The sequence below is a fragment of the Meles meles genome, chromosome 2, assembly GCF_922984935.1.
Source record: "Meles meles chromosome 2, mMelMel3.1 paternal haplotype, whole genome shotgun sequence".
Classification (NCBI taxonomy): Eukaryota; Metazoa; Chordata; class Mammalia; order Carnivora; family Mustelidae; genus Meles; species Meles meles.
Genome location: NC_060067.1, coordinates 130,592,307 through 130,606,596, shown reverse-complemented (window position 1 = coordinate 130,606,596; position 14,290 = coordinate 130,592,307). Strand labels below are relative to the sequence as shown.

At 34.6% G+C, this 14,290-nt stretch overlaps 1 protein-coding gene across 2 annotated transcripts in view; it reads right to left on the bottom strand.

The window, feature by feature from the left end:
* Positions 1-525: 525 nt before the first annotated feature.
* The window catches only part of ETFDH (electron transfer flavoprotein dehydrogenase), a 30,578-nt gene continuing 16,813 nt past the window's right edge, over positions 526-14,290 (bottom strand). Inside the window, exons 7-13 of one of the 2 annotated variants that reach the window (XM_045995707.1) lie at positions 11,665-11,811; positions 9,891-10,031; positions 8,521-8,664; positions 5,179-5,347; positions 2,507-2,689; positions 1,877-2,098; positions 526-859 (exon numbers count right to left, since the gene is read on the bottom strand). In XM_045995707.1, the coding sequence (XP_045851663.1) occupies positions 696-859; positions 1,877-2,098; positions 2,507-2,689; positions 5,179-5,347; positions 8,521-8,664; positions 9,891-10,031; positions 11,665-11,811 (1,170 nt within the window). In that variant the 3' untranslated portion in view covers positions 526-695. The remainder of the gene's footprint in view (positions 860-1,876; positions 2,099-2,506; positions 2,690-5,178; positions 5,348-8,520; positions 8,665-9,890; positions 10,032-11,664; positions 11,812-14,290) is intronic. The other variant, XM_045995713.1, reaches the window with a different exon arrangement.

Below are 14,290 nucleotides of genomic sequence, written 5' to 3'. Positions count from 1 at the left end.
GGTTTGATTTTTTAAAAAAACGGCTATCTGCATTAATCACAAAGAATAATGGTGTCCAGCTCTAAACTCCTAAAAACACATCTTGCTGAGTAAACAGATTAAAGCTTGTTTATATACTGTTTCCTTCAATTCTTTCTTTGATGTATTTCTATGTAGTTGGTTTTGCTGGTGTTTTGTACCTATGTACAGTAGATACTCAGGGGTCGGTAAACTGTCTCCAGAAGGCCAGATATTTTAGGCTTTGTGAACCATTATCATCTGTCACAACTACTCATTTCTGCAGTTATAGCCACAGACCATGTAAACCGTTGGGCATTACTGTGTTCCAGTAAAACTTCATGAGAAAAGTGGTGGGCTGGATGCTAACCTCTGGTCTGGACTCTATATATGATAAGTCAAATCTACATTAAAGGGTAATAGTGTATTTGCTATTGCTACTGAATCTTTGAGGAATTGTAGAGGTAAAGCTATCTCAATTTGTAAAGTTTTATGTAGGAGGAGTATTCATAATTTTTTATGGGACAATTTTAGGTGTAAATATAAAATTTTTATTTCATTGGTAATTTTATGAACATTCTGATCAGTAATACGCAGTAAAATATTTTGACAGCTTTTGATTTCTAAACTTTAAAGTTAGCTTGTCATACATTTTAAAGAAACTATCAAACGTGCCTGCAAATGCAACCAGTTGCAGTTTACATTCCATTGTAAGCAGGTCCTCCACCACCTTCGGGTACCACCCAGTTAATATTTTGACTTGGGTCTTTAATATCACATGTTTTACAGTGCACGCAGTTCTGAGCATTTATCTGTAACCGAAATCCATCACCTTGTTCCAAAGGTACAAATTCATAAACTCCTGCAAGGAAAAAATAAATAATATTGTGAAGTACCTATTTTAACTTTAAAATTCAAAAGTAGAATGAAGTCCTGGAAACAGTAGCTACAGAAACCTTGAAGGTTTCTTTTCTGAATGTCTACCCACAGAATATTATGAAGATCTTGGTGTGTGCTATTGCTATTAGTGTAAATTAAATATGGATAAAAGCAGAAGGTACATCAGTATTTGGCTTAGTCTTATTAAACAAGGGAACAACATTTTAGCAATTTTTGAGTTCCAATTTTATGTGTGTGTTACAACTGAAAAGACAAATTAGATCCAATCCTTACCCCTCTAAGAATTTACAAACCAGTGTAAGGACAGATGATTTTAAGACATCAAAAGTCAACGTCCCTGCCCTCAGACTTTACATTCTAAATCTAGTCCCTGCAGAATATACTGATTTTCATATATCTGCATACTATTCTACCATATCATTTGAGATCCAGTTCCTGTTATAATTCTAGTTGAAAGTTCACCTTAAAGGATACAGTATTCATGATGAATTTAATGTCTGGGACCATTTTTTGAGCTGAATGTGGCTATACCCTAATATTTTAGTATTTGTGTAGGAGCAACCATGACAAATGATTTAAGTCATGTGAACATGGAAAGAGGTATTTGGTGTTCCATCATCCTTAGTCTGAAGTAGGATAGGGAAAGGCTTTTTTTTTTTTTTTTTTTTTTTTAAAAAAACTTCAAGACCTGAACTGAGATCAAGAATCAGCCACTTAACTGACCGAGCTACCCAGGCACCCCAAGAAATGCTTTGAGAAATGTCAACTGAATTAGGCTTACCAAAAATTCCCTATTATTTTAGCATTGCTAGAGTAAGAAACACAAAAATGAGTTTTCTAATGGAAGCTGGATGTAGGGGGTCATTTACAATTTTCATGCAATGGAAGGAGAAATTTCTTAAAATAATGGAAGCATATTTCCAGCATGGTTTAAATAAATATGTGTTTTTTAGGAATGGATGGAAATCACAATACTGACCTGCAGGGCAGAATCGCTGCTCTGGTCCATCATATATTGACAGATTTCTATTTACAGGAATACTGTCGTCCTTTAAGGTTAAATGTGCTGGCTGGTCATGTTCATGATTAGTACCACTCAGAGCCACAGATGACAAAAGGTCAAAACTAATCTGTCCATCGGGTTTTGGATACTCAATAGGTGTGCAGTCCTTCGCTGGCTTGAGCTGATCAGAGTCGGAACCTTGAACAGTTTTGAGTAAGATTTTGAATAAAAATATGATACTAATGTAAAAAGTACTTTCTTAAAACATTTTCATGAAAACGTGAAAATATTATACCAAAGAAGTAAGACTTTAGTCTCTTATAATGATGATACATGATTAAAGATACTGAATTTATTATTTCTCTAATAAAACAAGTTTGAAACATTAAATTCACTTTATTAATTACTTAGTGGATCCTATTCATGAGATTTAAAATTAAAAAAAATTTTAAGTAAACTCTACCCTCAACATAAGGCTAGAACTCATGACCCCAAGATAAAGAGCTGCATGCTGTACGGAATGAGTCAGCCAGGCACCCCCCCCATTGATGAGTAGCATGAGTAGTTAATGATTATAATATTCATACTCAAATATGTTGGAATTACCTTTATGTTTTAGAGTCCATGGCTCCATTCCTCTAAATATCCAGTAAAAGACTCCAGTGTAAATCATCCCACCATATACGCCCAGTACTCCATGGCAGGATGGTCGTATATTTCTAACTGTATACAGCTCTTTCCACACCCATGATTTCTTTATATTGTCTTCATACTCAGTTACATGAAGTCCTTATATTAAAAACATGAAATGTATCAAATTACCTTAAGGAGTATAAAATACTTTATTATCAGGGTATTTCACTATTGAAATATCTGATGAATGAATCTTAAATAAATTTAAACAAGTGGTCGTATAAGACCCCACGCTTGAAGAATCTTTCATGTACAAATGTTGGCATCTTCCAAAAAGACAGCCATTTGATATATGTTAATAGATGGTAAGGTATTTGATTTCTTAAATTCAGTATTAAAATTCAGTGAACCTGAAAAGGTTACTTAAGAGTTCATGCTACCCATAAAAGTGAGAAGTTTTTATAATTGATTAAATGAAATACTTCTGCCTGTTACAGGTTGAACTTCCTGCAAAGAGATTATCTTCAAGACCTAACCCCCAGTGATCTCAAGATGGGTCAGAAGAGGGTCACTGTAGTTGTTAATTAGTTGAGGTCACACTAGATTACGGTGGGTCTTTAATCCATCAACTGCTGTCTTTATGAGATACACAGAGGAGAGAGGAGAAGACTGAAGCAAGAGATCAGAATTATTCTGCCACAGGCCAAGGAATGTCTGGGGCTATCAGAAAGCTGGGAGGGCAAGAAGACTAATGACAGGAGAGTAACATCCTATCAACACTTCAATTTTGAACTGTTAGTCTACAGAACTCAGGATAAATTTCTGTTGTTTTACGCTGCCCAGTTTGTGGTACTTTGTTGTGGCAGCCCTAAGAAATTTGTAACAATACCAAAACAGTGCATACATTTAATATTTAATGAGACAAACTGGTTCTTACTTTTCACAAACTAAACTCTGTGGTGCCTATATACTTTCCAGTCATTGTTTCCTGTTCCATTCCCTTTCCCTCAAGGCTTTAATCCTCTGGTCTTTGGGGATCTACTTGCTCCAGTATTGTCTATGTGCTGCTATTACGTGTACACAGGGTGCAAGTACGGCCTGTGGTCTCAACAAGGAAAGCTACTTGGCAAGAAAATGAGAAAACAGTTCCACTACTCAACAAATACATTCCTTCTTACCTATTCTGTTCTCCATGAAGTGGCCTCCTGCCTCTTCCATGCTCTACCTATCACCCTCCTCTCCCACACCCTATGCCTCCAATTCTACAAAAAAATTTGAAGGCATAATCAAGTTTCATACTTCTACCTGGAAGAACATTTGTTATTTGGAATTCTAGGTAATTAGGTTTATTTATCAAATATCTACCAAGTTGCTATGGTGTGCCAGGGACTTGGGACTCATGGTGAACAAAGTCTCTGCTCTCTTGGGAGTTTATCCAAGAGGCAGGAGACAAAGTTGATAAGTAAATTAAATGCCAACAGGGGGAAAACACTATAGAAAAACAAAACAAAACAAAACTGGGGGACGGGAAGGGGTGGGAGTACTCTGTGTGTGTTGCAGATTAACTGGTATGGTCCATATAAGGCCACCATGAGAGAGTGGTATTTGAGCAAAGGTGAAGGGAGTGAGGGAGTCATCTGTGAGTAAAGACCAGGAGATGGTCTTTGTAGTAAAGAAGCCAGTGTGGCTGGAATGGAGAGTAAAAAGAGGTGAAATCAGAGGACTGAGAAAATTCAGGCTTTTATTTTGAGAAAACCTGTGAATTACTAAAGGGTCTTCATAGATTAAGGGTTTATGGAGTCGTAAGTGTTAGCTCTTATTCTCCACCAGAGCAGAAGGATCACATCTTTGCCTGTGCTTGCAAAGCCTGCAAAGGAAAAGGTGCTGCGGGATTCTGCAGTCTGCAAAGTTGTTCTGTTTTCAGACTGAAGGTATGTCAGTATGTATGAGTATCTTAGTGAGTGTATGAGACATATAAAATGTAACAAAGTACTGTCAAACTTGAAATGATTTTTTAAATTTTAAAAAAAAAATTGTTTATTAAGCAATCTCTATACCCAACATGGGGGCCCAAACTCATGACTCCGAGATCAAGAGCCACATGCCCTTCCAACTGAGCCTGTCAGGCGCCCCAAACTTGAAATCATTTCTAAGTAGGTGGGACATACTGGTACTATTTTTTTTTTTTTTTAGATTTTATTTATTTTATTTGACAGAGATCACAAGCAGGCAGAGAGGGAGAGAGCAGGAAGCAGGCTCGCCACGGAGCAGAGAGCCTGATGTGGGGCTCGATCCCAGGACCCTGGGATCATGACCTGAGCTGAAGGCAGAGGCTTTAACCCACTGAGCCACCCATGCGCCCCAGTATTCTACTTCTGATGGTGAATAAAACAGAACATTGCTATAAAAATCTAATTACTGACATTAGATCATACAGTTTTCTTTGCACAGCACACACCTGAGTGCTTTGTGAAAAGGGAAAGATCTTTTAATGTCAACTGAACTATGCATAAAGACCTCAAGATTTTAATTGTATTTATTTTCATCCTCTATCTATATACTAAGTGTATGTTTAAATAGCTTCTTTTTAAATATCTCAATGAAGAACCTGACAATTTTCAATGCTTTAAATAGGAAGTTATTACCTATTGTCTTTGATTGGAGACTTTCATTAGTTAGTTGATTAAAAATAGACTCTGCTGCCAAAATTCCACTTTTCATTGCTGTGTGGGTACCTTTGATCTTGGGAACATTCATGAAACCAGGACTACAACCAATTAGTAAGCCACCAGGAAAGGTGAGTTTTGGTATAGACTGAGGAAAGAAACATTCAAAGTGCATTTTTAGCTGAAACAAACAAACGTAATACTACTACAAATTATAGTATCTTAAAGTCTTCTAAGGTTGTAGGGAAAAATGTGAAGGAAAAAAATCAGAGCAAAGGTAGTGTCTTCCTCCTTTCCTAAGAATGAGGATTAGAACTATTACTATTTTTCTAAGACTTTTTCCTCTTCTCTTCTTCCCCCCTTCTTACCTACATGAGAGATTCAGGACCAGGGCATTAATATATTAAAACGTTATTATTTAAATATCCATGTCTAAAAATACTCCCTAAACCTAAATATCTATTATCTAAATTGTAATCTGATTTTACATGCATTCTCAGTAACACATGATTTACAGAAGGTTCTTACCATGGTATCATTACAATTAGCTACTTCCTTAAAGAATATATTTTAATTAACTTAAGAATAAGATGAATTTCCAAAATAAATTTTAAGACCATTGTTTGGACCTCAGTATATATTTCTCATGAAAAACAATGTAATAAGAGGTGGTGGTATTTTTTTGGGTTAGCCAGTAAAAGCTTATATATACCCTACAATGTAGTGACTAAATTAGATTGTTTGCATGGGAAAAGATACTCTAATCTATAGTTTGAAAAGGAAAGAAGAGAAAGCCAATGCAGAGTTTTCTTTCTTCCTTCTGTAGTTTTTCTTCTTTACGCACTTCCTAAAGTAAGCCAGTCTTTGCTGAGAAAGTGGTGGGTGGTAAGAATTTGGCTGATGGTGCTAAAAGGGGCTCAGAGGAAAGGAGGATAAACAGGGAAACCAGTGCCTCAGCTGCATGAGCAGTGAGGGATCTGTGGCCACTGCTCCCATCAATAACGTAATTCTAACCCTGAGGGAGAGGCAGCGAGAAGTGAAGCTGGAGGGCAGAAAGAACGCTGGTATAAGATGGGTCAGAGTTCAAGTCCTTTCAGGACTTTATGATTTTGAATTTATGATTATGGTTCTCAGACTGAATTCAATATCAGAACTACCTAGATAAAAGTGTGTGAAATCAGGATCACAGTGTAGATAAGAGAGGGGAAGGCTTTCTGGAATATTACTAGCCGAAAAGAGATAATAGGAATTTGGATAATGACAACACTTTCCTTAAATAGGGCTGTGGCCTTGCTAACACTAGGTTTAACTCAAGAACTAGAAGACTGTGAAGTTTAATAAAAGGGCAGGGATTATTTGTACAAGTTCTTCCAAACTGGTGTATAAATCCTATGAATAAAAATCTTATGGGCCAAGCAAAATGCATTTTTACATCCTGGGAGGATCCTACCCTATATCCTGCCCTATCCTATAGGGGCAGTGTTACTGGCAGCTGGGTATCTTGTTAAGGAACTATGGACTTAGGAAAAGTTGCACCGAGAAATGCACAAATAATTGGAAAACACATTAAACCACAAATAACTAGAAACCCTCCAGAAAAGGTAAGTTTTGGACAGACTGAAAAAAAAAAAAAGAAAGAAAAAAAAAGTCACGTATATAGAAACTACCTCATTTATAGAGAATGATGGCTTCCAGAGGGGAGGAGAGTGGGAGGATCATAAAATATGTAAAGTGGATTAAGAGGTATAAACTTCCAATTATAAAGTAAGTATAATTTTAAAAATTAAAGGGAAAAAAGTCATATTTGTTAGCTAAAAATAAACAAAACCAAATTTTCCAAATTCTTGCTTATGGTTCTTTTAAAACTTACTAGAAATACATTTCTGAATCTAATTGAAGCAGAAAATTTAAGTAAAATGTGAGTGTGTGTATATGTATATGTGTGTGGTCAACTCTTCCCACCATTCTAAAAAATCATCTGAGATGTTGAAACACACAAGGCAGATGTTTTTAAATACAAATCTGTATATCCTATTGAATATACTGGAAACTGTACACTATAAATTAAAAAGAGCAGAATTAGACTGACAGGTATCATAGAGACTGCGAAAACGAACTGAATGGGTGGGCTTGAACACAATTATGCAATTTAATAATTATTGTTGCAAATGAATTACTACTCTAGAAACAAAACAACCTCCTGAGAAGTAATCTGATAGCAACAGAATTTAGGGATACTGTTATTTTAAGTTTCTAATGATTACATTTATAATTTAGCTATGATTTTACCTGACTTTATAAATTATTGTTACAGTAATAATAAAGTATTTGGAACTTCAGTTTAAAGGTTAACTTCTCTCCCCCCTAATATTCTATAATCTGTTACTTTTACAACAAGATTGCAAAAAAAAAAAAAAAAAAATCCAATCTATAAAATGGTTCCATTTTCCTAGGTTATTAGAGACAGAAAGGATCATCTGTAAAATAAAGACCAGGGAAGATAAGTAAGTTCCTTTAAGTCACTTGGTATAAATTTTAGAGCAATTTTTTAGATCATCTCACCTAATATTTTTACAATAGTACTAACAGCTTTTATCATAGCTACCTAGGTTTTTATCTCATTGTCTATATATACTTAATACATTAACATTTTTTTATAACCATGATGTTTTATAGCCTGCTTTTCTTTTTCTTTTTACTTAATGTCATAGCTTTGACATCTTTTCCATGTCAGTATCTGTAGATATACCCCTATTTTTAATGACTATAAAGTTCTTAGTAGACTTGAGCTACCAGTTTCTTCTTTTTTTTGTATATTGAATTATATACTGGATTCTTTTTAAAAATTTAAATTCAATTAATTAAAATATAATGCTACATTAACATTTCATAAGAACTACTATGAATATACACTAAAATAGACAATCAAGGGCAAAAGCTTGACAGAGGCCACCCAAAAGGCATGGATGTTAATTGGTAGTTGGGATAAATTAATTACCTTTGTGGAAAACTAAATCTTTGTTTCCTGGCAGCTAAGGAATAAAGGAAATATCTTTGGATTATATAGTTTTAATTTTCTGGATAAAAGCCAACCAACCAACAAAAAGTCTATAAATTTATCTCAAGAAATCAATATATTCTTAAAACTAAATTCGTAGTATAATTTAACTATGGTATGACACAGTTTTATAAACACTAGATGTCCTGTTAAAGTTTCTTCCTATGAGATAATTTTCTATTCTTTATCTAAATTTATTACTTTATATTTTCAATGTTTGCTTTGTAAGGCAGAAATAAAAAATAAAAAATTGGACGAGTTACCTGAAAGCCACCTTCATTCAGGGCTCTGGCTCCATATGCAATCCTTTTTCCACCTTCCAATGTTGGCTGAATGCTGGGATGGTGTTTCCACCTTTGGAACTCTCTAAATGGACTCAAATATGGATTCTGGTAGTCTAGACCAACCTTAAAATTTTTATATTTAAATTTGGTAAATTTATACAATTATTTTTATTTCAAATTATATCAAGCTAAAATGTGATCAATATTTATGAGAAAACATGTACATTAAATTTGTTGTATTCAAAGCACTTGGAGAAATAGATGCAGTAACCCAAACTTAAATAAATAACTGAATAAAATCTGGAAAAGAAAGGGTAAACAAAAGGATACCATGTGTTTATAATTGGCCAAACTTTAAAAATTTAGAACATATTAATAAATCACTGTGCTCTGTAAATAAAAGCCCAAATTAGAAAAATATTTGTAGGTAAGTGTCTAACATTATGTTCCTACAAAAGGAGTTGTAATTATTTTTCATTAATCAGTACTCACTCTAGTAATCAACTAATAGCTATATGTGGTACTACTGAGGCAAAAGTGAAGAAAGAAAATGTAATCATACTTAGGAAAAAGAGGACAAGAAATAGTAGAAGTTACATTTTATGAGGCATTATCAAAATGCTGAAATTGATAACCAAACTTTTTTGCTTTGAAAAAATTAAGTCACTGAAATAACTATACAAAGATGAGAAACTGAACACTTGGCTGGGTGTCAAAAACACCAATAACGCAAAAATTTAATAATGTGTCATATACAAGTCTAATTATGACATTAAATTATAAAGCTGCCCCCAACTGTAAGGTGCAGAAACCCTTATTTTTCCACTCCTTGCAATGTTCAAGACGTAATTTACTGCTAAGATATAAATGGTTAAAAAGGGAGAAAATGCTTACATTTTTTAACAAGTTATAGATTCAAACCCAGTGCTGATTTCATTTTTTGTGACAGCATGCCATAGTGGAAATTGGGCTTGGAAGTCACACAAACTCAGCTTTGAATCCTGCTTCTATCATTTAATGGGTATAATTGGGGAAGCTGTATAACTTGTTTGGACTTCAGTGTCCTGTCAGTAAAATAAGGATATCCATACTTCAAAGGACTCTTACAAAACTTAGACCTCTCCGTGAAGCATATGGCATAGTGTCTGGCATTTAGTAGCTACTATCACAAAAGCTATATGTGTTTAAAGCTATAGACCAATGCCTGTGATAACTATAAGCACTTTACCTATTGACAAAATTAGAAAGTGACCTTTAAATGAAAAGCATTTTACATGCTCCAGATTTTCTAACACTGATGATCCAAGGACTCCAACAGTAGAGTTTTCCATAAAGGGCGTGTGACTTACCACAAAACCAAGGGCTACCAGGGGTTCGCCTTCATTTAAATGGTAGAGGAAGGAGCCTCCATAAGTATGTCTATCCAAGGGCCAGCCAACAGTGTGATCCACTCTCCCTGGTTTCCACTTCTTTTCATCAATAATCCATAACTTAAAAAAAGAAGTCCTAGAGTATTATTTAAATTTTTTTCTACCACCACAATATATCAAATTTGCCAGGTTTTTATGTCTTAGCTATGAAAATTTCAAGGGAAAAACTGCAATAAGAGAAATACAAAAAATGTAATTCACATATCAAAGAAAATGTATCAAACAGCAGCATCATGAATTGGACTAAAAAAATCGGTCAAAAAAGCTATGAACTTTTTAAGAATTTTTTTCTAGAAAATGCTTAGATTTTCAAACTGGTTAAGACTTACATATGATTATAGGGAACACCACTGAAGAGATGAGGAAAACTTCTGGGGTGCTGGTGATGTTCTAGATCTTGATTTAGCTGGAGGTTCCATGAATATGCTCACCTTGTAAAAATTAATTAGGCTGTACCCTTAAGATCTCCTGCTTTCCAGTATGTATATTATTCTTCAATAAGACAGCTATGCTCCCCTGCACTCCTCTTTTCCCAACTGAAAAAAATTGTTCATCTAGTTTCGAAATGGTAAGGTTTTTTCTTCTTTTTCTTTTTTTTTTTTTAAGATTTTATTTATTTGATGGAGAGAGAGAGAGCATAAGCAGGCGGAACAGCAGGCAGAGGCAGAAGGAGCAACAGGCTCCCCACTGAGCAGAGAGTCTGATGTGGGACTCGATCCCAGGACTCTGGGATCGTGACCTAAGCCCAAGGCACATGCTTAACCGACTGAGCCACCCAGGCGCCCCTGGAATGGTTAAGTTTCAAACTTTTAACAATTTCCAACTGAAACATCTAAAAATCAGATAGTATTATGTGTGATGCACAACCTACCAAAACAAGCTTTTACTCACAATAAAGCTAGCTATTACAGAACTGGAAATGTTCTGAGCTTTAACCCCTCAAAAATTTAAACAGAAGGGTTATAATAAATCCTTACACTCTAATAAGCCTAAGGTTTGGGAAAACAGAGATTGGATAAATTGAGAAAAATATGTAATAATTAATCTAACTAAATTTTAGGTTTCAGATCAATATACTATGGCTGAGTATATATTTCATAAACTAAATTATCTTTTCAGTGCAATTCTGAAGAAACCATTCTTGTATGATCTGGTCACCCTACAAACAGCATAGGGGTATCATGTCAAATCTTACTAGGACAGATGGCATCACAATGAAAAGCAATTCATATCACAAATATTTTCAACTTCCAGTCTTTGATTTTAAGCAACAATTGATAAAACAATTACAACACGTAGAACCAATTTAGATAATAATGGAATTTGATCAGCAGTATTTTCTAGCCCCTTAAAAATAGCCCAAATATTTTCAGTTATGATGAACATTTCAAGTCAATGAAAAATATAGCAACTATAAAATTACATCAATGTAGGGGTGCCTGGGTGGCTCAGTGGGTTAAAGCCTCTGCCTTCGGCTCAGGTCATGATCTCAGGGTCCTGGGATCGAGCTTGGCAGGGAGCCTGCTTCCCCCTCTCTCTGCCTGACTCTCTGCCTACTTCTGATCTCTGCCTTTCAAATAAATAAATAAAATCTTTAAAAAAAAATTACATCAATGTTACAGACTACATTATAATACAAATGAGTTTAAACTCCATAGTTAAAAATTAAAATCACAAAAACAAATCAGGATACCTCCTTCAGTCCAATTCCATAGGTTTGGGGTTCACAACTGGCTCTCAAATCAAACTTCTTATATAGTTGCTTGGCTAGATGTCCATGGCAACCCTCTGCAAAAACTGTGACTTTTGCATGTAGTTCTAGTCCTCTCTCAAATGTTGTCTAAAAAGTAAAAACATGCTAAATTGCAACATTTGACAATTTAAAAAATATTCACATTTTGGTCAGTTTTGAATTGAATAATGACACAGGTATAGAAGAAATAATACAAACACAAAATACTAGAAATAAAACTGTTTTAAGAGGAATCTAATTTAAATTTTATAATATATCCTGTGTCTTTGTTATATTTTTCTTTTTTTTACTTCCAAAGTACCTGAATGGTTAAGTGTGGTAAGAATTAAAAAAGCAAATAAAGCACACTCATGCTAAAAATATTCTCTACAGATGAAAATAAAGTGAAAAGTGAAAATCCATTTCCTCCCTGCTCCTAGTTTTCTAGTTCCCTCATCTGAAGCAGAAAACATTATTAATAGCTTTCTTGTGAATCATGCCAGAAAACTTCCATGAATAAAAAACTAAACAGAGCCTATTTATATCCTTCTAACACAAGTAGAATACTAAGTATACTCTTTAGCTACAAGCTTTTTTCACTTTAATTTTGATTTTAATTTTACTTGTTCTCTATTGCTGAATGTATATTCTAAAACTGAATATTCCAAGTAGAAAAAAAGCCACAATTGAAGTCTTTACCTCTCTTTTGCTCTCTGTATTTGCACTTACAAGGCACTCAATAAAGTACTTAATAAAGGAATGCAGAATAACCAGAAAAGTCTCTTACAAAATATATCTTTTCTGATATTTCTCTATTCATTTTATTTGCATGTCTGTGTATATGCAAAGACAAAAAGTAGTTTAATACTGACAGTTTTATAACCATTTTTGCATTAGTTGAATGTAAAAGCAATACACTCCAAGAAAATACACTCCCCCGAGAGAGAGCTCATGATGGGGTGAGGGTAGGGGCAGAAGGAGAATCTGGAGAGAAGGATTCCTAAGCAGGCTCCACACCCAGCACAGAGCCAACTGTTGGGCTCAATCTCAGGACCCTGAGATCATGACGTAAGCCAAAATTGAAAGTCAGACACTCAACTGACTGGGCCACCCAGGTGCCCCTAAAGCATTCATTTTATTTATTTATCTATTTATTTGACAGATAGAGATCACAAGTAGGCAGAGAGGCAGTCAGAGAGAGAGAGGAGGAGGAAGCAGTCTCCCCACCGAGCAGAGAGCCCAACTCAGGGCTCAATCCCAGGACTCTGGGATCAGGACCTAAGCTGAAGGCAGAAGCTTTAATCCACTGAGCCACCCAGGTGCCCCTAAAGCATTCATTTTTTTATGTTTGAATAGATTCCCCTAATTTTTCAAACAATTCTCAATAGTGGACATTTAGGCTCTTCCAGTGTGTTTCACTATTATAAAGAATTGCTTAAATGAACATACCTGGTGCTAAATATTTTCAATCTGAATGGTAAGAATTATCTCATTATTAATTTAATAAATAATTACTTTGATTACTAGAGTGTGAACATCTTTTACACATTTATTAGTAACTGCTATTTTTCTTGTGCAATGCTTATTAGTGTCATATATATGCATATATGTATATTACACTTTCATACACATCCTGTAATTTCACTCAGTATCTTTTTATTTTGTTCTTGTCTGCTCACTCTTACTACACTTCACTCATCCATAAACCATGTTAACAATCTAGTATGTACAGTTTACCCAAATATTTAAACACACATACATACTGAGATACATATACACTTACACTTTTTTGGCTCCTGATTTGTTTTACAAAAAATAGGATCATTTAATATAATGTACCTTACTTTTCTCACTTAATAATACTTTTCTTTTATTCATCTCTATATTCCCATTGCCTAGCATAAAACTGGCACACTATAGGTATTTATTAATATTTTTTACTCAAAAAGGGAAAAAGTACTTAAAACAGTCAGGGAAATACAAATTAAAATAACAGTGACTTAGCACTGTACTTAGCAAAAATGTAAAATAAAGTTGTATCTTTCAGTAACTGGACTGTGGGGAAAAAGCTTTTTTTAAAATTTAATTTCAGTTAGTCAACATATAGTACATCATTAGTTTCCGATGTACTGTTCAGTTATTCATTAGTTCTGTATAACACCCAGTGCTCATCACATCACGTGCCCTCCTTAATGTTCATCACTGAGTTACCCCATCCCAAACCTACCTCTTTCCACAACCCTTAGGTTTTTTTCCCCAGAGTTTAAAGAGTCTCAGTTTGGCTCCTTCTTTGATTTCTTCCCATTCCATTCTCCCTCCCTCCGTCTCTGATTCTCTGTGTGGTTTCTTATATTCCACATGTGGATGAAACCGTATAATAATTTTCTTTTTCTGATTGACTTATTTCATTGGGTGAAAAAATAAAAGACATGTCCCTTTCCTTCAGTCTAATCATAGAGGCAGACATTAAAGAAATACATGAGTATATAAATACAAATAAATATAAATTATGACTAAGTGCTATGAAAGAAAACACAGGATGCTACAAGAGGGAATAAAAGAAGGAAACTTATGGATTGGGTGAACA